This window comes from Aulonocara stuartgranti (assembly GCF_965226115.1).
Source record: "Aulonocara stuartgranti genome assembly, chromosome: 3".
Taxonomy (NCBI): domain Eukaryota; kingdom Metazoa; phylum Chordata; class Actinopteri; order Cichliformes; family Cichlidae; genus Aulonocara; species Aulonocara stuartgranti.
This window is the reverse complement of record NC_138941.1, coordinates 100,669-126,880: the sequence shown is the minus strand read 5'-3', so window position 1 is coordinate 126,880 and position 26,212 is coordinate 100,669. Positions and strand designations below refer to the sequence as shown.

The 26,212-nt window shown below is 41.9% G+C and overlaps 3 protein-coding genes across 4 annotated transcripts in view; all 3 read left to right on the top strand.

The window, feature by feature from the left end:
- Positions 1–26,212, top strand: part of LOC309702205 (protein NLRC3-like) — a 257,026-nt gene that overhangs the window by 193,455 nt on the left and 37,359 nt on the right. The gene's annotated exons all lie outside the window — the stretch shown is intronic.
- Positions 834–15,355, top strand: LOC309702273 (uncharacterized protein). Its single transcript, XM_082526863.1, has 4 exons — positions 834–1,072; positions 9,347–9,452; positions 12,763–13,779; positions 14,104–15,355. Exons 2-4 carry the CDS (start codon positions 9,435–9,437, stop codon positions 14,788–14,790), a joined length of 1,722 nt encoding a protein of 573 aa, XP_082382989.1. The 5' UTR covers positions 834–1,072; positions 9,347–9,434; the 3' UTR covers positions 14,791–15,355.
- Positions 22,190–24,398, top strand: LOC309702365 (phospholipase D1-like). 2 transcript variants are annotated; one of them, XM_082527068.1, is made up of 4 exons: positions 22,190–22,669; positions 22,959–23,207; positions 23,631–23,724; positions 24,067–24,398. In XM_082527068.1, exons 1-3 carry the CDS (start codon positions 22,448–22,450, stop codon positions 23,682–23,684), a joined length of 525 nt encoding a protein of 174 aa, XP_082383194.1. In that variant the 5' UTR covers positions 22,190–22,447; the 3' UTR covers positions 23,685–23,724; positions 24,067–24,398. The 2 variants fall into 2 exon arrangements, with proteins under 2 accessions (XP_082383194.1, XP_082383193.1); XM_082527067.1 differs by having other exon boundaries at positions 22,191–22,669; positions 24,063–24,398.

Sequence of the window (26,212 nt, the reverse complement as noted above, 5' to 3'; positions counted from 1 at the left end):
TAGTTGTGGCACCCCTGTGAGGGAATGACCACATGAATATTATTTTGTGTAAAACACTCATGTAACGGGACATTTTTCATTGCTATATGTATTTATTTTCAGTTTCTTTAAGAGGATAGAAAATCCATGTAACAGGGATTCATTTTATGTTAGAAAGCAGTGAGGGCGGAACTTTGGTGCTTGCTCCGGGGTTTCGGGGAGCAGTAAGTGGAGCCCACCTTCCGCTGCTTCCTCAGACACGTTCTGGAGGAAAGCAGAGACGCATCGTGTCTTCCTTACTCTGCTCTTCACCTGCTTTTACAGGTCGGTACACGGTGCTCGCACCGAAAATGTTGTTTATTGTCACCATGGTTACCCACGTTAATGTGAATGGGAGAGTTAAGGCGGTCCGCCAAAGTTATTTATATGTAAACACGGGAGAAAACCAGAGGAGTGTCCCGCGCGACCGCACCGCGAGCCCGCTCGTTAGGTGGAGCGCTCGTGAAGCAGAGTCAGTGCGCTCCTATGCTCTGTGCAAACGTGTTGTAATGCTCCAATCAAATCAGTTCTGTGAGATGTGAATGTTAATAGTTCTGTTAAAGTGACTGAGTAGATTAGCTAGTGTAACACAAGCACTCTGAGCAACTCTGTGTAGCTAACAGAGGCATTCATGGGTTGATTCAACAAGCTGTGTTTCATGATGCACTAAATAGTGATTTTGCCAGTAAATTACTGGAGGGAACAAATGTAATGTATTTACCAATGCTGTTATTGAATAGAACTGTTTAGCCAGTAAGACACTGCAGAAGACAATGTGATGTGTTTATTGATATGATAAAAGGATGTAGCTGTTATGGAAAGAAGTGTGAACTTGAGAAACTGAACCAGTTAAAAAGAGTATATTTCACTGATGTTGTGAAATAAGTAAATGTAATTGATGTGAATGAGGAACCAGCTGAACAGTATATTGAAAGCTCATGTTTAGTGTTTTATAGCATTTATTTGTGTGAAATAAATCAGACTCAGACACGTTCTGGAGGAAAGCAGAGACGCATCGTGTCTTCCTTACTCTGCTCTTCACCTGCTTTTACAGGTAACATATTTGTGATCGAGGTCTTCATCCTTGGGACCCGTAACATAGTAACTTCTTCATTGTTATACTTCTATAGTTTTCCCATTTTGTGAGCTGTGGATGTGGAAAGTGTCTCAGTGACACATCCACATGAAAACGGCGTTACCTTCGTTCATTTGCACGTCAAATGAACGAGCTGTTTGGACTTTAACGTCACAGCTGATGCTTCGATACTCGAACTCAAGAGTTCAGCTTCCACTCAGAGGTACAAGTACACACAGCAAAGATAAACGTGTACACAAGGTGGAACCCACAAGTGCACAGCTCCAACCAGAGATGGGCAGTGATCCGATTACTTTTTTCAAGAAACGAGTAAAGTGAGGGATTACTATTGCAAAAAAGGTAATTAGATTACTGTTACTTTGCCGTAAGCACGCTGCGTTACTGCGTTACTAAAACCGCAGCTGTGTGCAGATGAACAATGGATAATCTATCGAGTGTGGAGAGAGTGTGAGCGTGCAGCGTTTAAAGCGTGGAAGCACTGACCTTACTTTGAGTTTGACTCTGTAAAAAGTGACAGAAACATTAGCATCCGCTGTTCACTGCGTGGGAAGACAACATGCTCACTCACTATGTGTTAATGGGCACGCTTATTTATAACTTTGATAAAATGTCATAAAAATAATTCCATGGCAGCTCACCATTGGTGATCAGGTAGTTTCTGTTCCAGTTCCAGTCCCATAAATCATGAAGCTTGCTGCCAGAAAAGCTTCAAATCTCCTTTGAAAGCTGTTTGTGGTCTTGATTGTGGGAGCTTCAGTTGTCTGACTCCAGCTGCCACACAGTGCTCACTGATATCATTTGCAAAAACCCCAGTGTGACAATATTTATCAGTGAAGCAGAAATCAGGAAGTGACGACTTTTCTTTGAACATTTGCTAAGGCTAAGCTGTGCTTTCTACCACAGTTGGGAATTTCCTGGTTTACAACAAATTATTGTGTCAACACCGCATAAGATTTCAAACTACAGGAAAATCACTGGAGTTATAAGAGGCAGACAACGACACACACACCACATGCATGCTGTTGCTATTTATTGTGGATTAACCTGTCAAGGGCAAGAACAAAAGAATTCTGCCTCAAATACAGGAAATCATAGCTTTCCTGTATTTCCTCCATTGTTGGCATGCTGGTTAGTGCTGTTGCTCCACAGTAAGAAGGTCCTGGGCTAAATTATCCATGAATGTAAACGGCTGTGTGTTTCTATCTGATAGACTGGTGAGCTGTCCAGGGTGTACCCTGCCTGGTAACCTATCACTTCAGGGTTATTTCCCAGCCCTGCTGCAACCAGGATAGAGATAGGAGGATGGTAGTTGTTGTAGACCCATTCAATTTCAATTGAAGGATTAAAATGTTCCAGGAGCTCAACTTACTCCATCTGAACATGTTTCAATCGTGTTTTATGAACACAACATGCAGCTTTACTGAATATGAAAAGGTTGTGTTGATTTAACTCAGTTGTTTAAGTTTCTGCCAAAGCAAAACCTTTGTGTGCAACCAGTGTCCACTATTGAATCAAGTAAATCCAACATGTTTTTGTCAGTGCAAAAGGAGTTACGGTGCCTGTATTCCTGCACAATATTGTCCCGGGAGGGAGGAAAACTTTCTGGTGAAGTTTTGGTTGATTTTTGGGTTTTGCTTGACACTAGGTTGATTTTATCAGTGAGGTTTGGATTGTTTTCTTTCTCTAAGAGAGAGAAAGATGGTTTTATGCTTGGACATGTTTGCAATGGGCCCCAGTATTTGTTACTTTATTAGTATTTTATTGGTTGCGTTTGTTTGTGCTTTTGTTACAGTGCACTGAGATAAGAACATCTGAGAGGTGTGATCCACCGCTGGTGATATTTTGGTATTTTGTGAGTTCCCGATTTAACAAATCAGCTCTTTAATCCAGACCTGAGAGGTTGAACTTTAAAGCGCTATAAAATATTCTTACTGGAAACAGTGGCAAAGTGTTTTTCTCCATGATTATAATGGGCTTGGGAGAAATTCACTTATATGTGACATTGATCACATGAGAAGTCCTGAGCCTAAAAGGATTGCAGCGAGTCAATCCAGTCCAAAAACAAGGAGCTGTTTTCCTTTAAAATGATGACATCATCTTGCTGGTGATGGAGGCTCGAATAGGCTGCGCGTGAGACTCCATTATCAGCAATATCTGGTATGAATGTGTGTGGATGTATGCATGTGACTGGACTGTGACGGACTGACGACTAAAAGTTTAACTGACTTGATACTGAGACAAAAACGGTGCCGACTTTAGGATTAGTGAATGTCCACAACAATTCACCCAGCCTGTAGAAGAAGGGTGGAGGTTTTGTCTTGCTTTGTTTGTGCAGGAGCAGAAGGATGACAGAGACTAAAGGGGGAGGCTGTAGCTTCACATGAGTGTGAGCTGCAGACTGAACCCTTTGGTTGCTAATGTTGAGTCACTGATGTTTGCATTAAGAAAATTGTGTTTTATTAGCTGTGTTTTAATTAAGGTATCACATTATATTGTTGGGAATGTTAAATGCTAAAGTGAAGAAAAGCTTTGATTTCACTCATGACTGAACATGTTATTATTAACCATAGCAGGCCACTGTAAAGAGTCAATTAACTGTTACAGAGGAAAAAAAGGCCAAAAACTCTGTTAATACCTATGAATAACAGGCAATGATAGACTTGTCACATTCAAAATAGAGATATGTAATAACAAACACAGGTCCGTGTCATTTAGGTTCTCCATTGAAATAGTCAATCATTTAGAAAAGTAGAATATATATATATATGTCTCAACGCTGTTTCTGAATAATATTAAAAACCTAAAAACTATTGTTGTGGAAGATAGAAGTCACTGTGACAGCCCTCTGACTGTGGAGGACGTTTGTAATCCTATTTCTGCACTTAAGGCCAACAAATCTCCCGGCACAGATGGTTTAACTGCAGAGTTTTATGAATCATTTTCTAATCTCCTGGCTCCGTTCTTACTGCAGCTTTTCATAGGAAGTGTAGAGAATAACATCCTCCCTCCTACTCTTACTCAGGGTCTCATAACACTTATTCCAAAGCCAAACAAAGACTTACTTCTTATTGATAATTGGAGACCCATCTGTCTGCTCAATGATGACTATGAGATTATGGCTTTAGTACTTGCTAACAGAATGAAAGAGTTCTTGGACACAATTATGGATGAGACACAATCAGGCTTTATGAGAAACAGACACCTTTCTAAGAACATGAGACTGGTTTTAGATCTACTTGATTACTCTGATTTGGTATCTGACTATAGCTTCATTCTCTTCCTGGATTTTTAAAAGGCTTTTGATACAATTGAACATCAATTTATTTTACACTCTTTGGAACAATTTGGCATTTTTCTGTAAAGCTATCAAAACCTTGTACACGAATGGCAATAGCTCAATTAAAATGATTAAGACTCCACCCCGAGATTTGACCTGTTATACAAGGAATCAGCACAGCTGATAAGGAGCTCATCATCAGCCAGCTAGCTGATGACACCACACTCTTCTTGAAGAATGCAAATCAAATCCGTCCAGCCCTTAGTGTTATTAGTGATTTCTCTGAGGCATCTGCTTTATGTCGAAATCTAAAAAAATGTGAATTACTAGCAATTAAAGGCTGCACTGCAAATGCTCTCTGTAACATTTCTGTTAAACAAGAAGTCACATATCCAGGACTGTTAATATCCAAAGACCAAAAGTCAAGATGCTCGTCAAACTTGTCAAACAGTGTTGGGGAATTCTCAATGGTGCTTGGTGCCATACCCTCAGGGACTTTAATGTTATATAAAAACACTGACAGCTCAATATCTGCCTCAGTCACTCTCCCTGATCCAGCTGAGTCAGCAGTGGGAAAAATCTGCTTTTCACAGGAACTTGGTAACAGCAATAAGAGAATACGTAGTTTATTATGGCGGGGAGTCTCTGGCTGGCTGGAGCGGCATCTAATAACCAACTCGCAAAACAAAATAAAAACAACACAACAAACAGATATTATGATACAGACTTATAATCTGCACCGATGTTTTTTCTAAATTATATAAAGTGAGCGCGAGAGCCCTCGGTGCGCCTGCGCGCTGCTGAAGTCAAAGTAAACTTTATTGTCATCTCCGCTACAGACAGTCCAGCATATAGAGAGACGAGACGACGAGGCTGCAGTTACAGCGGTGCAAGTAAACAAACAATAAATATAAGAAGAGTAAGAAAATAAATCTACACTTTAGGACTCGGGGTAAAGGATCAATAACAATTTAAATTTATAATTTACAGTTTGATGATTTAAAGTCTCACACAACCCGTCAAAAGGGGCGGGGCCGGCTGCTTCCAAGTAGAGCACATTTCATTTATAATGATGTAAATCCAAGCCCATCATGGATTCACGATCTGAATCCTGGGTTGTGTGAAATCCCAGAAATCAACCTTAGACAAAGTGAATCTGTGAACTAAGGTGTAGGTCTGTTAGGTTAATTGTGCTGATCCTCGGGTTGGGGGATTTGTGTTTGTACTGGAGCGCAAAATTCAAACCAATGGAAGATGGACAACAAAAGTTCAAAGCCATCAGGTGCTCAGTTTATGTATTTATTTTTGGCCTACATCAGTAAGAAATGCCAAATTATATACACAAAGTTACAGGAATCACCACTCCTGTTATTCATGATGATTTCAGTAACATCACATAATAACATGTAACGTTATTATGTGATGTGTGTACTGTTAATGCTGATGCTGTGGTGAAATTCTCTGCTTCTTTTGTGTATTCTGCATCTATTACGTCAGATTGTCTTACCCCTCATATGGTTGAGAATTTTGCCAATACCCTGTTAACTACATGTTCCTCCATCCTCGACACTGTGGCACCTATTAAAATGAAGCGCCCCAGAACTTACTCACAATGTTGGTTAAGTGACTCTGTTCGCGCTCTACGACGTGCGTGTCGGCGGGATGAGAGAAGGTGGAGGAAAGATAAACTCCAGGCATCTTACGACATCCTACGTACTAGTCGCTTGAAGTTTCAAACTGCTGCCAAAATGGCTAAAGCAGCTTTTCTTTCAAAAATTATCTCTACCAATGGTAACAATCCTTGAATTTTATTTAAAATGTTTAACTCTGTGGTCAACCCCTGCCCCACTATGCCGCTGCCGTGCTCCACGGTTCTTTGCGAACAATTTTTAAATTATTTTTTAGATAAAGTCTCATCTCTTAAATCTGCTCTTCCTTTAATGACAGGCCCTGCGTTTACCCCTGACTGTTCCTCTTCTATCAGTTTGAACCCGTTTCACTCCCTACTCTTAAGCGTCTGGTTGAACAACTGAACAATACTAATCTCGTATATGATGTTCTTCCATCTCGTATAGTTAAGGACTGTTTTAGTGCAATTGGACCTAGTATATTGTCCCTTTTGAACTCTTCTTTGCTCTCTGGTTGCGTACCATCAGCCTTTAAACATGCTATAATTCAGCCTGTTCTTAAAAAAAGGAACCTCGATTATAATGATTATGCGAACTATAGGCCGATTTCCAAGCTTCCGTTCTTGGCCAAAATTCTTGAGAAGATAGTGTTGCTTCAACTCCAGGCCTACCTGGATGAGAATAGCATTAATGATAAATTCCAATCGGCCTTCAAACCACATCATAGCACTGAGTCAGCGCTGCTCCGAGTTCTCAATGACCTTCTACTAATGGCTGATAATGGGCGCTCCTCGGTCCTAGTGCTATTGGATTTATCGTCGGCTTTCGATATGGTTGATCATAAAATCCTATTGGCGAGACTTGAGCACACTGTAGGCATCAAGGGTGTTGCCTTGGATTGGTTTAAATCATACTTGTCCAATCGGCTCTCCTCGGTTCACTTGGCCACTTCCTCTTCCTTCGCTGTACCTGTCTGTTGTGGTGTCCCTCAGGGATCTGTGTTAGGCCCTACTCTGTTCTCATTGTACATGCTTCCATTAAGCGCTATCTTTGAGAAATATCACATCGCTTTTCATTATTATGCTGATGACATTCAGATCTACTTTGAGTTAAATGATGACCTAGCTTTGTCCTTGAATAGTTTTCGAGAGTGCATGTGTGAGGTCAGGCAATGGCTCCTGGCAAATACTCTTATCCTTAATGATAAGAAAACTGAAATTGTGGTCTTTGGCAGTGACGTCCTTCGTGCCAAACTTCGTGATGCTTTTGGTTTTCTCACTAGCTCCTTTTCCGACACTGTTAGGAATTTGGGCGTGTTACTTGACAGCTCATTTAAACTTGATAGACAAGTGTCTGCTGTTGTTAGATCGAGTTTATACCAACTCCGCCTTATTTCTAAGGCCAGGCAGTACATCCCGCATAAAGACCTGGAAAAACTCATCCATGCCTTTGTAACTTCGAGGCTGGATTACTGCAATTCACTCTATTTTGGACTCCACTCTGCCCTCCTCCATAGATTACAGACAGTCCAAAATGCTGCTGCAGGCATTCTAACCAAAACTAAGAAGTTTGCCCACATTACTCCCGTCCTAGCTGATTTGCACTGGTTGCCTGTGAAATACCGTATCCAATTTAAAATTCTGCTGTTTACTTTTAAAATCACTAATAACACAGCACCGAGCTATCTTAAGGAACTCTTAAGCTTATATGTCCTGCTAGGGCTTTAAGATCATCCTCACAGTTACTGTTGGTGCGGCCTAGATCTCGGCTGAAGTCTAGAGGTGATCGAGCGTTTGCCCTGGCCGCACCAGAGTTGTGGAACAACCTTCCCATTGGCATTCGGGCGTCTGACTCTATTCAATCTTTTAAATCACGGCTTAAAACGTATTTGTTTAATCTTGCGTTTTCTACCGGTTAAATGCTGGCCTTGTCTGCAGTGATTTATTTTACTAATTTTCCTGTCTTGCTTTTTATTTGCGCTGTGTATGTCTTATCCCCATTGTGTGTTGATGGCACAGTTATATTGTGCTATAGCTATGTGCTATAGTTATATTTTTTCTATTGGTGGCTTTTTCCTATGAACATAATTCTACACTTTTATTTTTATGACTCTGATTATACTTGTGTTAATTTGTTCTATGTTAAGCACTTTGGCATGCCGTTGGTTTTTAAATGTGCTCTATAAATAAAGATTGTTGTTGTTGTTGTCCTGTAAGCACAGTCTGCCTGTGTCTTTTCTCTGCAAATGAACATTTTCAGCCAATATAGGTAATGCATCAACATGGCTGCCATGGCTAAGTTAGGAATATTTATAATGTCATTTCCAAAACTTGCATATGATCTGCAATTTGTAGCAGATCTACTGACTGTCACAGAGCAGCTGGAGCAGTCTCAAATGCAGGTCAGTCCACTGCTGCCCCCTGTGGCCAAGTGCCATAGCTACTGCTGGATGAACTCGTGACACATGTGCACCTGTTTCTATGAACACATTGAGTCTGAGTGGCTGCACTTACACTGGTGCATTCAAACATATTGAAAGATGGCAGCAATGTGGATTGTCAAGACTCAAACTAACCATAATCGATGCCCTGGCTCTCTCTCTCTTGCTCTTCAATCTCTCTCTCTTGCTCTTCCATCTCTCTCTCTTGCTCTTCCATCTCTCTCTCTTGCTCTTCCATCTCTCTCTCTTGCTCTTTTATTTCTCTCTCTTGCTTGCTCTCTCTCTTCCTTTTCCTAAATCCCTCATTTTGCACAGTCCCTGACGTGCTCGCCGTTGTTTTTTCCCTGCTAATTTTAGCATCACACGGCACAGCTTCTGTATCACGTGGTATAAGGCTCCGCCCTTGTCATTTGTTGAGCAGGAAGAGTGAGCGCTTGTTTTCATGCAGAGTACGTCCCGGATCAAAATGTGAAGTTTTACAAATCACCACTTCTTTAGTGAATATCATTTCAGTCTCAGACAACCTCGTTTCTCTTACAGAGGTTGAATGCACCTTCTGCGGATGGCGGTACCACACAGTGTGCGTGGACTTCCCCTGCACAGAAGGCAACTACAAATGCTGTGAATGCTAAATAAACAGAAACAAATGATCCCTGTTGTCTTTGCTTGATGATTGGTTTGAGTCTTGACAATCCACATTGCTGGCGTTGCATCTTTCAATGGCAGCAATGGCAGGTATCAGTGCTCAAAGCTTTTGTGTTTGTTTCCAACAAGTTGCCCACCTCGGGAAACAAAAATGTGTTCTTTTACTTGTCAGATGAACATATGAGACACTTTGACTCTTCAGTGCAGTGTGGAGCCTAACAAAGATCTGTTTTGTGTCCCAGCTGATCAGCAGGAGGAGGAGAGTCTGACGGAGCAGCAGAGGAACATTTTCAGCTACTTGGACTCAGCTCAGCCACTACAGAGGAAACAATGAGCTCAACACAGAAGGTGACAGACAGAGCAGGACCATATGACCAAAGATATTTATCACCATATACATCTGAACATTTGCCATAACGATGTAGCTGACGATATAATTGACACCAGACAAAATACTTTACAGCTGCACAACTTTATTAAAAACCCATCAATGTATTTTCACTGAAACAAGCAGCTGTTGTTTATGTGCATTAAAGTTATATAAAAATGTAACAGTGCAAATGCAAATTGCTCGCTGACAGTTTAACCAAAAGGCGTTTCCAGTGGAAACTGGCCGACACATCCTGAGCATAACCATGTATAATATCCACTAAACTTCAGAAGAGGTTATACAGTCGTGGCCAAAAGCTTTGAGAATTGCATAAATATTGGAACCTGGAGAAGTTGCTGCTTAAGTTTTTATAATAGCATTTTGCCTGCACTCCAGAATGTTATGAGGAGTGATCAGATGAACTGCATCGTCCTTCTTTGCCATGAAAACGAACTTAATCCCCAAAAAGCCTTACCGCTGCATTTCATTGCTGTCATCAAAGGACCTGCTGAGACCATTTCAGTGATCGTCTTCTTAACTCAGGTGAGAATGTTGGCGAGCACGAGGCTGGAGATCATCATGGCTGTATCCCGATTCAGGTTCTGCAGCTTTAAAGTCCTCAAGGGCCGCGTACTCAAAGACCGCTAAGGCCGAAGTGCGAGGCTCGTAGGCTCGTGAAACGGGACGTCTAGCCTCCGTCGCGCTGCCCAGGTTGCCTAGCAACCATGATACTAACAGCTGGAAACGTTTTATAATACAGATTTGTACTTTATTTCAGATTGAACCTTTAAAGGGGCATTTCTGGACTTTTAAACACCAGTATGTTCCTATAGACCAAATATTTAAAGACCAAAAATGTTCTTCTCTCTTCTCTTCTCTCCCCTTGTTCTCTCTCGTATTTCTGAGAGTGTATCATGTAACATTTAGCAGACGTCAGCCTTAAACAGGCTGACTTCTGCTAAATGGGTCAAACTGGGCAGAAAGTCTACAAACACATAACATCCTTATAGAATATGATGTAACACTATAGATCAACTTAGCTCAGAATATATAAAGCATATAAACAGTTACAGCAATATGATGCAACAAACACAGCAGCTACTGATCCAAAATACTCAAAGCTTCATAGAACTGAAACCAACATTTATTTTTAGCTCCATCCTGCTGCTGATACAGACTTTAGGTTTCTGAACATTAAACTTGTTGCTGCCTTTCATAGTGTGTAACTTGAAGGCCCTGAGTACTCTGAGTACTTTCTCCCACACTGGAAACACTGGGATGATCACATTATTTGAACATTACCTAATAAGACTGATTCAGCACAGACAGTTATGTTAAACTTTCCTAGCAGTCCTTCACAAACAGGGAACAGTCTGTCTATTCTCTCCATCTGTCAGCTGCTGCTGGCTCTTCCTCCTCCTCTTCCTCACACACTGCTGAGTTTGTCCTGGTGGATCATCAGGGCTGCAAAGCCTCACAGATGATGTGCAGCAGTGGCTCCCTCAGTCTGTCCTCACTCTGGACACTTGCAGTCGTCACACATGGAAATCAAATGCGTGATAAGCTGCAGGATTCAAACACAAGTGTAACTTATAAACACATGTTCATACTTTTATTCCACAATCAGAGAGAAAGAAACAGAGAGAGAGTGCAGGACAGACAGACAGGTGACAGTCTCAGGTGTACACACTGCTACACAACAGCACCAGAGAAGCAGGATTTAGTGTTTGTGTTATTACGAGTGTAAACAAGAAGAGTTCCAGATGGTGCAGTGGACACATGTGTGACTGCTGTGATTAAAGCATCTTTCTTTCAGCTTAACGAGTGAACCGTCAGCTCGTTCAAACACACGTTAAAGTGCGTTTGGCTCGACACCACCGAACAGAGGCAGCAATATAACACAGCTAACATTAACAGTGCAGTGAATCCTGCTTGTGCCGTGATGTTCAGGACTGCAAACCGAGCAGCATCACTGACTTTCAGCTTGTTGTGTTTGTGGATATATGACTGACTTTAATTATCCACAAAATCATCACATTCTCTGTCAGATTAAGGTCGACTATTGAACGGCGTATATTTTAAAGGCTTTAAAACCAAGTTAACGCTGAAAGTACAAACATCACTAATGTCACATAACTCTGCCGACAAGGCATAGCTATGGCTATGAAATGCTCTTTGTGTATCACTTCTTCATTATGAAAGATGTCATTAATGCACTAGTAATGTCTCATCTGGAGTATTGTTCAATCATTTGGTCAGCAGCTAATAAGACAGATCTTAACAGACTTCAGTTAGTCCAGAATAAGGCGTCCAGATTAGTGTGAAGATGTTCATACTATACTAATATTGATCAAATGCATAATAACCTTTCTTGGCTTCCTGTACAGGCTAAAATATTCTATGGCTTACTTGTAGTTCTAAAGAAAGCAATTCTGTTAAACACACCACATTTATTCTGCTCAGCTGCAGTATCCAGATGAAATACATCATCATATTACACAGTTTTCAACAAGCTGCAATTTAGTAAATGCTCGAGTTAAAAGTAACATTTTGTAAAACTATTACATTTAGAGCAACTTTTAAGTGGAATAAGTTGCCTTCAAAAATTAGAGAATTATTCAAAACTTCAATGAACACTTAAAAGCCGATTTACAGAGCTTTTAGTTGTTGTAAATATTGTAAGACATGATTTGTTTTTGAAATTTGTGTATTGTGCCTCAATGTTATTGATATTATTATTATTATTATTGATTGCTTATATTTGAACAATTGTGAAACCTCACTGTGGATGTAAGAGTGAAATTATGTGGATATCTTGAATCCACTTTATTGTGTAATATTTTATGTAAGTATTTGATGGAAGACGAGCAACATCTGTTGTGGAAGCTAACGGGGTTCCTTTAGAATAAACAAACATAGGATTTATTATCACTGAATAATTCTGTATAAATCTATACAAATTATAGAAATATGTAATAGGAAACAACAAAATGATCTAAATTATAAAATAATGTGTGTGTGTGTGTGTGTGTGTGTGTGTGTGTGTGTGTGTGTGTGTGTGTGTGTGTGTGCATGATTTTAGTGTTTGAACAGTCATGAATTATCTTTAACAGCAGGTTGGATGTAATGTGTTAGAACTACCAGCAGGTGGGGATAAGAGACCTTTAAGGTGTTTGGTGCCACGCTCCACCTTCAGGTTTAAAACTAGTGTTAATGGAGTTTGAAGGCTGAGTTTGTTCCACGACTGCATTTCACTCACTGCCTCTGTTTGTATCTCTGTCACTGCAGGACCAACATGGAGCCAGAAGTCAGCGCTCTCAGGAGGCCGACAAACCTCACAGAAGAAAGGGAGAGAAAAAACACACCTGTGACGAGTGTGGGAAGGGTTTTACTGAGAAGGCTAAACTAAAACGGCATCAGGTCATCCACACTGGAGAGAGACCGTTCAGCTGTGACTTGTGTGGAAAGTCTTTTTCCTTCAAGGGTTCCCTAAAACAACACCAACTCGTCCACAGTGGAGTTAAAGCGTACAGCTGTGATCAGTGTGGCAGAGCTTTTACTCACAGTAGCAGCTTACAGAGGCATCTAGTTACCCACTCTGGAATTAAGGCATACAGCTGTGACGAGTGTGGAAAGTCTTTTTCCTTGAAGGGTTACCTAAAACAACACCAACTCATCCACAGTGGAGTTAAAGCGTACAGCTGTGATCAGTGTGGCAGAGCTTTTACTCGCAGTAGCAGCTTACAGAGTCATCTAGTTACCCACTCTGGAATTAAGCCATACAGCTGTGACGACTGTGGGAAGGGTTTTACTGTGACGGCTTCACTAAAACAGCATCAGGTCATCCACACTGGAGAGAGACCGTTCAGCTGTGACTTGTGTGGAAAGTCTTTTTCCTTCAAGCGTTCCCTAAAAGAACACCAACTCATCCACAGTGGAGTTAAAGCGTACAGCTGTGATCAGTGTGGCAGAGCTTTTACTCACAGTAGCAGCTTACAGAAGCATCTAGTTACCCACTCTGGAATTAAGGCATACAGCTGTGACATCTGTGGAAAAACTTTCAGCCAGAGAAGGAGCCGAAATACACACCTACGCATTCACACCAGACATGATGTGTACTGCTGTGAACAGTGTGGCAAATACTTTACAACAGACGCAGACTTACAACGACACATGTTTACCCACACTGAGGAGAGACCTTATCAATGTGACCTGTGTGAGAAGACTTTTAAAACTCCACGTCACCTGAGACGACACCAACAGATCCACACCAGAAAGAGACTCTACAAGTGCAGCTACTGTGAGGTATGTATTTATATTGTTATCTTGTCATTTTAGCCTGACTGTTTGGAACAACTCTGCTCATTAAACTGTGTTAGCATGTTAGCAATTCTACTGCATGGAAAAGCAGCTCTGAGTGATTATTCAGATTTTCCTTTCAGTTCTGATTTTAGTATTACTGTAGTATTATGGTGGTAGTATTGTAGTTATTGCAGCCCAGTAAACTGAGTGTGTTAACTGAAACAGTCAAATGTAGTTGGACGTCTGCAGAGATGCTCTTTATTTCAGGCGAAATCAGGATACAAATGTTGAAGGACTGACTTACACTGTCTTTGTGTCTTTGTTTAGAAGCAGAGCGACACAGATGGATCCAGTTCTCAACCCTGTCATCACTGTGGTGGTGGGAAAGACTTTCATTGTGACCTCTGTGGAAAAACTTTCAGTCGGCAAAAGACCCTAAAAGTACATCAACGTAGACACACTGGAGACAAACTGAAATACTGCAAAGAATGTGGGAGAAGCTTCACCAAAACAAATCACTTAAAACAACATGAACTGATTCACAGTGGGGTTAAAAAGCACCTCTGTGATCAGTGTGGGTCATCCTTCACCACTGCAGGTCAGCTTAAATCACACAAACGAGTCCACACAGGAGAGAAACCACACAAGTGCAGACACTGTGACAGAAGCTTCTCACAGTCAGGTAATCGTAACATTCATGAACGTACACACATGGAAGGAAACTACAGCTGTGACCAGTGTGACAAGAGCTTCAGGAATCTCAGATCATACTCTGCACACAAACGATCCCACGTTACTAATAAACTGTTTCACTGTTACCAATGTGCCCAAACATTCACCTCATTGTCTGCTCTGTGCAAACATCAGCGCGATCACTCAGGGCTGAAATCACTCCCATCACTGGATCACAGTGAATCTGAAGACACAGAAAGATCCTCTGGTTTCTGTGTCAGACTCAAAAAGCTTGAGATCAGGCTCCACAGAGTTCAGATAGAATCTCCTGTAAAAATCTGATGAGGCAGCTGTGAATCAAACTCTTCCCCTAGTTCCATTTTAAGCTTTCAAAACTGTCCTACTGTAGTGTTCATGTCAAGTGGTTAGATTTCTTTTCATCAGTTGGTTGAAAACTCTGTTTCCTATTATAAAGTTTTTGTTTTAATGTATTTTGATCCACATAAATGTTTTCTTGTTCAGGTTCTTTATGTTATTGAATCTTGCAAATGTTAAATAAAAAATTCAAATGTAAAATATCTTCACTGATGGTACAAATAAACTGTCCTTTCAGCTTTAGCTCCTAATTTATTCATTATTTATGGATGTAGCACAGCAGCCGTCTCTTGATTAACACATGGAGGGCTCGGGATCTGATGGTGTCGTCTCCCTAATTTGCCCACTCAGTAAATCTCACTCATGGCCAAGAAATTGAAATAAACCTTGTTTCCCTGCTGGATAGTGATCCACTGTAACTCTGCTCCTCCTTCCTGTTTAGGATTTCTGTGGCTGAAGTAAAATTCCCTCCATCCATCACTTATCCCAGCTAACCCAAAGTGAAATAAAGTTTTGCTCGTCTTAAAAAAGCATTACAATAATGGGCATTACCAATGCAAACTGAATGATACAGAAGATGAAAGAAGAGACTTTGATCAGTTAATAAAGCTCATGATCTGGATTCATTGTGGCTGCTACACAGATACTTCTGGGTCACTTCTCTCAGTTAGGAACCTTCCTCACCAAACTGACTGTTGGACCACACCCCTGGTTTCATGAGAAATTGTTTCAGCCATGATTTCTCTTCCTGTATTTCAGAGTAAAGACTGAAGTGACAAATGGAAGCATGTTTAAAAAACACAATGTGAGAGAGACGTTGAGGTCCTTAGAAGTTACCCTGGGTTTTTCTGTCACCCTGCTAGATCAGAATCAGAATCAGAAAGGGTTTTATTACCAAATGTTGAGCAGGTTTACAACATTAGGAAATTGCTGCGGTGCTTCAGTGCAAACATACTGTCATAAAAAAATTGCACTTAAATAGACATGAAAATAAATAAATAAAAGTAAGAATAAGAATTAAAAGTGCTACGTAGAAAGATATATACATGAGTGCAGGTGGTGATCAGTGCCAAACATGGAATGATGCAGTGACACAGCGTAGGGTCATGTGTTAGTGGCGGGGACAGTCATACGGTTATTGTTCATGTGTCCAACAGCAGAGGGGAAGAAACTGTTCTTATGGCGAGAGGTTCTGGTGCGAATGGACCGGAGCCTCCTGCCTGAGGGGAGCAGGTCAAACAGACTGTGTCCAGGGTGAGAAGGGTCAGCTGAGATCCGAGCTGCACGCCCCAGTGTCCTGGAGGTGTACAGGTCCTGCAGAGATGGGAGTCTGCAGCCAATCACCTTCTCAGCAGAGCGCACAACACGCTGCAGTCTCTGTTTGTCCCTGATAGTGGCTCCAGCGTACCACACGGTGATGGAGGAGGTGAGGATGGACTCGATGATTGCAGTGTAGAATTGCATCATCGTCCGTGTTGGCAGGTTGAATTTCTTCAGCTGCCTCAGGAAGTACATCCTCTGCTGGGCTTTCTTGATGACGGAGGTGATGGTGGGCTCCCACTTCAGGTCCTGGGTGATGGTGGTACCCAGGAAGCGGAATGAGTCCACAGAGGTGATGTGGGTGTCAGTCAGGATGATGGGGGGGAGTGGAGCTGTGTGCTTCCTGAAGTCCACAATAATCTCCACTGTCTTCTGGGCATTCAGCACCAGGTTGTTGTGGCTGCACCAGGACACCAGGCGTTCAACCTCCCTCCTGTAGGCAGACTCATCCCCGTCCGAGATGAGTCCGATAACGGTGGTGTCATCTGCAAACTTGATTAGCTTGACAGACTGGTGGGTGGAGGTGCAGCAGTTGGTGTACAGGGAGAAGAGCAGAGGAGAAAGAACACAACCCTGAGGGGAGCCGGTGCTGATGGTCCGGGAGTCCGAGACATTCTTCCCCAGCCTCACGTGCTGCTTCCTGTCCGTCAGGAAGTCAGTGATCCACCGGCAGATGGGATCAGGCACATTCATCTGGGAAAGCTTGCCTCGGAGATGGTCTGGAAGGATGGTGTTGAAGGCAGAGCTGAAGTCCACAAACAGGATCCTGGCGTAGGTTCCTGGGGAGTCCAGATGCTGCAGGATGAAGTGTAGGGCCATGTTGATGGCGTCATCTACAGACCTGTTGGCTCTGTATGCAAACTGCAGGGGGTCCAGGAGGGGGGCCGTGAGGGTCTTGAGATGGGAGAGAACTAGGCGCTCAAATGACTTCATGACCACAGATGTCAGAGCCACGGGTCTGTAGTCATTTAGTCCAGTGATCCTAGGTTTCTTGGGGACAGGGATTATGGTAGAGGACTTGAAGCAGGCAGGCACATGACAGGCCTGCAGTGAGGAGTTGAAAATGCCAGAAAACACTGGGGCCAGCTCGTTTGCACAGTGTCTGAGGGTGGCAGGAGACACACCGTCTGGGCCGGGAGCTTTTCGAGCATTCAGACTCTTAAACTGCTTCCTCACATCTGCTTCATGAATAGGGGTGGGTTTTTATAATCCATTCATCGATTAAAATCGATTCTGGCTTGGATAACGTAAAATCGATTCATTAAAATCCTGAATCGATTTTTTAATATAAATTTATTTTGTCCGAAATGCCAGAATCTCTGGTGACATCTCACAAAATTTCAAGAACCACCAAACAGTAAATGAGAGCAGGTACAGGGATTCTGCACATAGACTTAAACACACAGCGCGACCCGCCGATCAGAATCAGTTAGATGTCGCCTTTCTCACAGTCGGGGCTGAAAGCCGACAGCTCGCTGATCCGGGTCCGCGCTTTGTGTTCACGCCCTTTATGCGCTGATTCTAAAGCTGTTAGTTTGATCTCTCTCCAAACAATATTGACCGAATCAGCAGCAAAAGATCCAAACGCTTCACATAAACATCGTCATGAATTCACTCTTTTACTGTTTTGCTTCCATTGCGATGCGCAGCTCTCTCTCTCTCCCTCTCTCCCTCCCCCTCTCCCACCCCCCCCCCCCCCTCTCTCTTGAACAGTTTCGCTTTCTTCATTATTCGCTTGCTTGTTACACAAGTCTACTGTTGCTTACAGCGCTGTCGGCCGCTGTTTTTTCCCCTTTTACATTCTTCCGAAAAGAAAACCTCATTTCTGCTGTTCAATACTGAACAAATTGAAACTTTTTAAAATTATTCAAAATGCAAAATGCTTAGCCATGTCTCTAATAAAACCGCTGTAACGTCAGAGGTAATGTTGATTAATTAATGGTTTTCTTTCGTTTTTGATGTACTGCAGAATATTTTTATAAAATCCCAGGCCAGGAAAATCACCTACATGTTTTTCTGTGTTTTATCTTCAGCTACTTTGACACAAAGGCCTCTGCTGTGATGCTCACACCTTGGATAAAGTCTTGAGAGTGTCAGCTTCCTTTTTATAGATACAAAAATATGTAAATGTCCTGATCTGAATTATATCTCTGACTGTCAAAATTTCCCAGATTTAAATCGAATCGAATCGAATTAAATCGAATCGTGGATCGAATCGATTCGGGACCTTGTGAATCGGAATTGAATCGATTCTAGAAATCAGTGACGATACCCAGCCCTATTCATGAATATGAAGAGTTGTGGTGGGAGGAGGTGGTGTGAAATCCTCTTTTGTGTGGGGTGAGGAGGGGGGTGTTGTAGGTGAACAGTTTGAAGGTGGTGATGGCTCTATGGAGGGGGGAGAGGTGGGGGAATTAGTGTCCAAAGTGCCTCTATTGTTGGGGCCGTTGGAGATGTGAAGGCTGCCTGATGGCTCGTCAAAACGGCAGTAAAAGTCGTTAAGGGTGTTGGCTAAGAGTAAGTCATCAGTGGAGTGGGGGGTTTTAGGCTTGTAGTTGGTGATATTCCTAAAACCTTTCCACACAGAGGCCGAGTCGTTCTCTGAGATCTGCTGCTGCATCTTCTCAGAGTGCTGATGTTTAGCAATGTCCACTTCTTTAGTGAACCTGTACTTGGCCTCTCTGTAGCAGTCCCTGTCTCCGCTTCTGAACGCCTTTCTCTTTTCCAGCCACAGCTTTTTGAGTTTAGGAGTAAACCAGGGTTTGTCATTGTTATAACTCACCCTGGTGCGTGATGGCACAATGCTGTCCTCACAGAAGTGGATATAGGAGGTGACAGTGTCCGTAAACTCATCCAAGCTGTTAGAAGCAGCCTTCATTGTGTCCCAGTCTGTAGACTCCAAACATGTGCGAAGCTCCTCCACAGTTTTTTGGTCCTCACGACAGGTTTGGAGAGCTTCAGCCTCTGTCTGTACGCGGGGATTGGGTGGATCATGACGTGGTCAGAAAGTCCGAGTGAAGCACGGGGCACCGCGCGATAGGCCCCGCTGATCGTGCTGTAGCAGTGGTCCAATGTCCTCTCCTCTCTGGTCGGGCATTTAATATACTGCTTATATTTCAGAAGCTCATGGCTCAGATTGGCTTTGTTAAAGTCCCCAAGAGCAATGATGAGAGAGTCCGGGAATGTCCGCTCCATGTGGAGAATCTGCTCCGCGAGTGCGCACTGAGCTGCCTGCGCATCCGCGTCTGGCGGGATGTAAACAGCGGCCAGGATGAATGAAGCAAACTACAGCAGAGAATAAAACGGTTTGCAGTGAATAAAAAGGTATTCCAGAGAGGAAGAGCAGTGCTGAGCAATCACTGTCACATCTGTGCACCAGCCACTATTGATGTAGAAGCAGACACCTCCACCTTTGGTCTTACCAGAGAGAGAGGCCTGCCGGTCCGCGCGCAGCAGATGAAAGCCCTCCAGCTTGAGCGCGCAGTCCGGGATGTCCTCACAGAGCCACGACTCCGTAAAACATAAGACACAGGAGGAGGCAATGATGGCAAGATGTTACACACCTTGTTATTGGACTGATTTCTACTGCTGGACTACTCCTGCGGAGAGTAACAATACTCTTACTAATTAGCTCCCTTTCACACCTTTGGGGATATTTATTTTTGTGTTTGCAGCGCTGTGAGCCAGAACAGCGAGAGAAAAATCTGCAACAGCGACGAGCCGAATGCTTACGTGAATCGCAGCAGCTGCACATGTGCTACGCTGAATTAGAGGATATCTTTGCTCTGGATTTCTATTTCTACTTTTTCATTTCTATATGATTCTTCTTGCATCTAAACAAAGATGATTCAATTTGCTAAATGTTGATGGCTCTTCGTGCTCAGGTGTAAATGAGACGTAATATTTGCTCTTGGTTTGGTTCTCCTGTACAGAACCTTGCAGTACAACAGAAACCTAAAAACATTATTTGTAGTTGTTATTCTTAGTTGTTCTGCTGCCTAAATACCACAGGGTCTGATTATGAAGTTATTGAGCTGCACATACTTTACGACCTGCTTAAGTTCGAGGTCACAGCGTCTGTAGAGCAGCTGGAACATAATGAAGTCTACAAGGTTAAAGTTTTCTCTTCAGTTATTGTTCTTTCTGCTGCTTGGTTTGATGGATCTGAGAGCTTTTGTTTTTATTATTGTTATTATAATTATCATTAATATTTTACTCTCTAGAAGCTTTAAAATAGTGTTTGTGTTTGAAAAAATTGATTTAAGAATTGAACAGAAACATCTGTCCTTCTGAAAATCGCCCAAAGGCACGGAGACAAAGTCAAAGGATGCAACCTGTAACTTTCTCTTCCTTCATGTCAGGACCATCATCCATGATTTATATAAAATGCATATAGCAACAGTAGCACTTTAGTTTGGACTTTATGATTTCTGTAACTGGAAAATATTATTTTGTTTAAAGACAGAAGTGACCGCATAGTTGCAACATCAAAGGGAAATATTAATTAATTAGCATCAAGTATATTTGTTGCTTAAGCGTTTGCACTATAACTTAAGTAGGATTATAACTTTTAAGGAAGGAAAGATTTCAGATATTTAGTTCACTGTTTCAGTTATTTTATATGAAATTAAAACATTTACGTTGGTCAAACATGATGCTCTAAATCAAATAAAAGTTTGAAAATAAATGATGTATTTTTAAATGCTGCAACAAATGTTCACAAAAAGTAACTATAATTAAAACCAGTTAAACAAAATCAAATGTTTGAATCATGCTTAACCAAATGCCAGGCTGGAGAGCTGAACCTAAAGTATACGTAGAAAGATTTCAACATCTGAGCAGTTTTTAATGTTTTTATCACATATAAATGTCACAGCAGTGGGTCCTGGCCCAATGCTTTGTGTTTTTGCTTTTCTTTGACTCTTGTTTTTCTTGGTTTTTGTTTGTGACCAGGAGATATTTTATTTTGTATTCTTATAATCAGCTATCATTGACTAATCATTTACCATTGTTGAATCAGTTGACAGAATAATCTTTGAATCACATCTAGGTTACTTTGACCAAATATTAATGCACACAGATGATCAGTACTTGGCCTGTCTGCGTTCAGTTCTGCACGTACGCCGGCCTGTAACCACATGCACGCACTTGTATAACACATGCACGTTTACACTCACACTTAGTAATAATAGGAGGGTCGTCTGAGGACAGTTTTTCTGATAGATACACTTTCACAAAATGTACAATGTAATACACACTTGTTTTTCTCTAAAAGTAGCATTTGAAGTCCATGTAGGGAGAACTGTTTGAGTGGGCCCACCCTGTTATCATTTCCAGTAATATCTAACTGTGAGGGCGTCTCAGGACATGGTCCCTGTTTGACACACACACACTAACAATAGATATACACACCACACACACACTGGTTTTCTCTGAGTGCTGGACTGAGTGGAAACATCTGGAGGCCATATAGGGGGAACTTTCTGAGTTCTGAGAACTGACTGATACTTATCATGTGACTTGACGTCATCATTGTAATAAAAACCTTGTGACGTGGTTGTTCGGGGGAGATCGGCTCAAAAGGCTTGTGATGCTCATCTTCCCCATATGTACATATGTATAATAAAAATCACTATTCTGACATCAACTGAGACCATGCAGTCGTAGTCTCTTCCTCAAAATCCGAACCATGACATGTTCTTCTTATTTATCAGGCTCTCAGTAATCTTAGTTCTCCCTCCCTCAGTGTTCATTTCAGCCTGTGTTTAGTTTCTGTTCCCGTGTCCCACGTTTCATCGTTTCATGTCGAGTCAGCCCTGTCTCTCTGTTTCCTGTGTCTCCCCAGTCAGCCCCGCCTCCCTCGGGCACTCATGTGTGATACAGAGTAATAAACCTGACTACATTTGCTACACTCTCTTTATTACCTGTTACTTTAAAATTCATACACTAATTATGTCTGCCCATCTCTCTAATGTGAAGGTCAAAGGTCAACATCCCAGTGACATAAGAATAATCCCAAAGGGGCAAAGGCAGCGGTTAATTTAGCACATTTAGCATTAAGGGTACAGCAAGGATATACTTTTACTTATTGTGGCAGGGGTGTGGTCTCTGGCCTGCTGCAGTGGAGGCTGGTGGCGGGACGTTGGACGGCACAGGTGAGGGTGATGGAGCTCATGACTCTCCCCTTTATAGTGACGGAGGAGACTGGCGTGGGGGAAGCGTGTAGTGGAGGAAGCCGAGGAGAGAGCTGGTTTCTGGCTACAAAGACGGCGTCAAACCAGAAAAGATTGCTCGTGGTCAAATAATGTGTCAATCACCTGTGAATCAAACTGTGTGTGGCTCAGTTCATGTCACAGTGTTGTTTAGTATATCTTCACTTGTCTCACTCTCCTTCTGTTCTGTCCATCAGGACGATCCTCAGCGCTTACACAGATCCTCCATCGATGTTTTGGATCCAATCAGTGATCAGTTCTACGAGGAGGCCTGGATGTTCACCAGCGCTCGCTACACCTCCATCTACCAGAAGGTGAGTGTACTCCTTTGTACTCAGATTAACATTTTACTTCTTAAAATACATTTTCATATATGAGCTTTCTATTATTTCATGGCCATTTAATCAATATTAAAATTACAAGCATATCAACAAAGGTGAAGCTGGTTTTTTCCACTTGCTGTCACACAGTCATGGAGGAATACAATAAATACATAATCAGTCATAGATCCTGAACAATGACATTAAAAGAAAGTCGGTGGCTCTAAAAACTAAACAGTATAAAGACATGCTCCAAGCTGCTGTTTCTCTCCTCCTCCTCTAGGTTTTCCACTGTCGGCCATCCAGCGATGCTGGAGGGCTACCTGGCCAATGCTGGCCTACACAAAGAGGTCCCGGCTCGGAGGAGCTGAAGAAGATCCTTGCCTTCCTCGTCAGTTTCCTCTTCAGTTCCTATCCCAACAAAACCTTCTTGCACCTATTAGCTCCAAAGAGGCTATGGTGCCCGTGGAGGTCTGGACCTGAGGCCTGTGCTCATCACGTGGATAGAAAACACTCTGACACCATTCTGGAGGTCTGATGGGACTCTGACCAAAACACAGATGAAATAAAACTTGTGGCTGGAGCTTTTAAAATGACTTTTTCACCTCATAGATTAATACTCATGATTGCATGTTAGCAAGACAGCATCTCCCCAAGGTGAAACTCTCAGGAGACATTTACTCTTAAACTGTAATCTGGTTGAGACTACTTGAGGAGATCTTAGTAGCGAGTATGTGGATTTAGTCTCTTCACCAACAGCAGACAGACCCATGCCAAGAAAGCAGACATGTTCTCAAAGAAAGCCGAGAGCAGAGATTGGAAAAAGCTAAAAAGAAAAAGCTGCAGCTTCAGACGACTATCTGCCTGTAAGGCTGAAAAAGTCCAGTTACGCTCTATTTTGGAAAAGCTCCCAGTTTTGGTAACCTGGACTTTTATTTCCCCTCTTCTGCTACAGATGTTGACTGTGACCTCAGAGGCCAACTGGACCACACAGCTGCAGCAGGAGTGAGGGAGAGGAGTCTTCATCCAGCTTCAAAGAAAACATCCAGGTAAAGTGACGTGGATCAGCGGATAAAGCCGTCTCCACTTTCAAAGGAGATCCTCTGAGAGAGAGACTCTCTGAGCCATTTTAGCCTCAAATTATAGGACTTTATAGTACAGCAACACTTTTAAAGGACAAAAATAACATAAACTGTGACTGTAATACAAACAAAGTATTGCATGTGTTTTTAAAAGTGTTCCTCCGATGGGCAGGATATCACTATTAGACTGTCCCACCAGCCAACTTCAACAAGAGACCACAGCAGCATTGAGTGATCAGCACAGATGTTCCTCTAACACTCAGCATCTGATCCCTGTTGGTCTGTGTGCTTCTGCTTTTGCTCAGTTAGAAACCCTGCAGCAACCCGACCCAAAACTGTGTCTTCTTGTTGGCCTCAACGTTGAAGTGTCAAACGTCCAACATCTGGAAAGGAAACCACGCCAGTGTACTGTGATGTTTCACCAACATGTGGCAGACGCTGGTCCTGCCTTTCATGTTGACATCAGCAGAGAGCCCCGCCTACCTCAAAGCCTCCCCTGTCATGTATTGATCAGGATGATTATGAAGATGAGCGAGTGCAAATAAGACTGTAAAAGTCCACGAGCAGAATGTTTGGATGCTTTCTAATGATTCATGAATATCATGAGAGTGTTTGTGTGTTTTGTCTTTTCTTTGCTGACGTTTGTTAGTAACAAAGACAATTTACGCTCTGTGTGTGTTTTCATCCTTACCAGCCGCACTCTAACTGCAATGAAGGAAACAAACTGTAGAAATGGTCGACTCAGTGACTTCATAAAATATTGAAGTGGTTCAGGTAGAGCCAGTTTTTAAATGACCATGAACACTGAGCGTATTGTATCTGTACAGCATGTTTTTCTATTAGACAGATTTGTAACAGAGGCCTTGCTCTCAGTAAGTTTGAAATCCTTTTCTGATTTATTTTGTAATCTCTGATCTTTGTGTATCCTGCTCAGTTTGCATGCTGCCTGTAGGAGTTTCTGTCTTTGTATTTGAAGAGAATTCATTGAATATACTCAGCTGCTTCCCTTTGGTGCCTCACACATCACTGAAGTTTTTCAGTGTCCAGTTATTTGTTTTTAATAGCTGTTTGAATTCTCTGTATGTTTGACCCTGTAGACTGTTTAATGGACTGCTCGTCTTCCTGTTTGTAACCACTGCCTGTTTAGGACTAAAGATTTGGATTTTTGACTTTAACACAGCCTCTGCGTGTCGTCCCTTTGTGTCCTCGTCCTCTGTGTCACAGATGTTTCCATGATAATAACACAGCTTTCCCACAGTGGCTTGCAGCAGCATTTATTCACAGCACATTTGAGAAAGGTTCAGATTAACTCGATGAGTTTATATTCAGAATGATTCTGACAGTGGGCCACTGTGAATTGTGATCTTTCATCAGGTCAATGTTTAAGTTCAGTATTTCAAAGCAGGAGCTATGAACAGTCATCATGTTGGCATTAGAATTATTATTATTAATCATTATTAATAATGTCGTTACTCATGTATAACTTTGATTAGTATACATGAATTTTATCAATAGTAAAAATAATGAATAATTCATGTATAACTTTTGTTGTGTTTTGTATATTAATTATATTTAAATAGAGATGTTGACCCTGTCTCTACAGTAGCATCAGTGTAACATACATTATTGGTCCAAGCTGTCATAAATGGGGAGCCTGATCCTTTATTATGAAAACATGACGAGTATTTTTCTTGTCAGTTGGGAAGAAGTTGGTCTTTTTTTCCTTCTTTTTGCTCAGTTTGTCTTTTCTTTGATAATTGAAACTCTGATCAAACCTACTCATGTTCACAGCATGTAAAAGCAGCTGACAGTCCGTGGCATTGTTGTTTGTAGAGGTGCAGTGTAGTGGGAGCATAAATCAAAAGAAAACAGTAACATTTATGTAATAAAACATCTGAATGAAAATGAACAGGCCCTTTATGAACTTCAAAGGGATCTGAAAACAACACTTTTTAAAAGAGTATCTTGGGGTGTAGGTGGTCAAAATAGAAAACTGAGCTGAGACTCTAAGTTCAATCCATCCATTGGTTTTTACTTAGGAGGAAGAAATGTCAGGCTGGTGCAGGCTGGTTAGGTGCATGTGGTTATCTTTACCTAAATGAGTTCACTTTGTGGCTGCCAGGTTGGGCAGAAGTACCTGTCCCCTGTTAGGCTTAGTTAGGCTGTTCTCTTCTAATCAGACAAATAAGGCGATGACTTTCTGCGAACAGTATTTCTTATAACTCAGCAGTATAATGCATCATAAAACAATATCATTCATTCACAATAAATCAGCAGTCTAATGCAAATCAGTTTAATAAATGCAATAGTTATTACCTTTAGGTTATTACCTTTAAACCTTTAGGAGAGCCGTCTCTGTGCTGTGGTTCACCCTAAATCCAGACTGGAATATCTCCAGGATCTGTCTATCATTGAGAAAATCAGTAATCTGAGTAAAAACAAGTTTTTCTAAGAT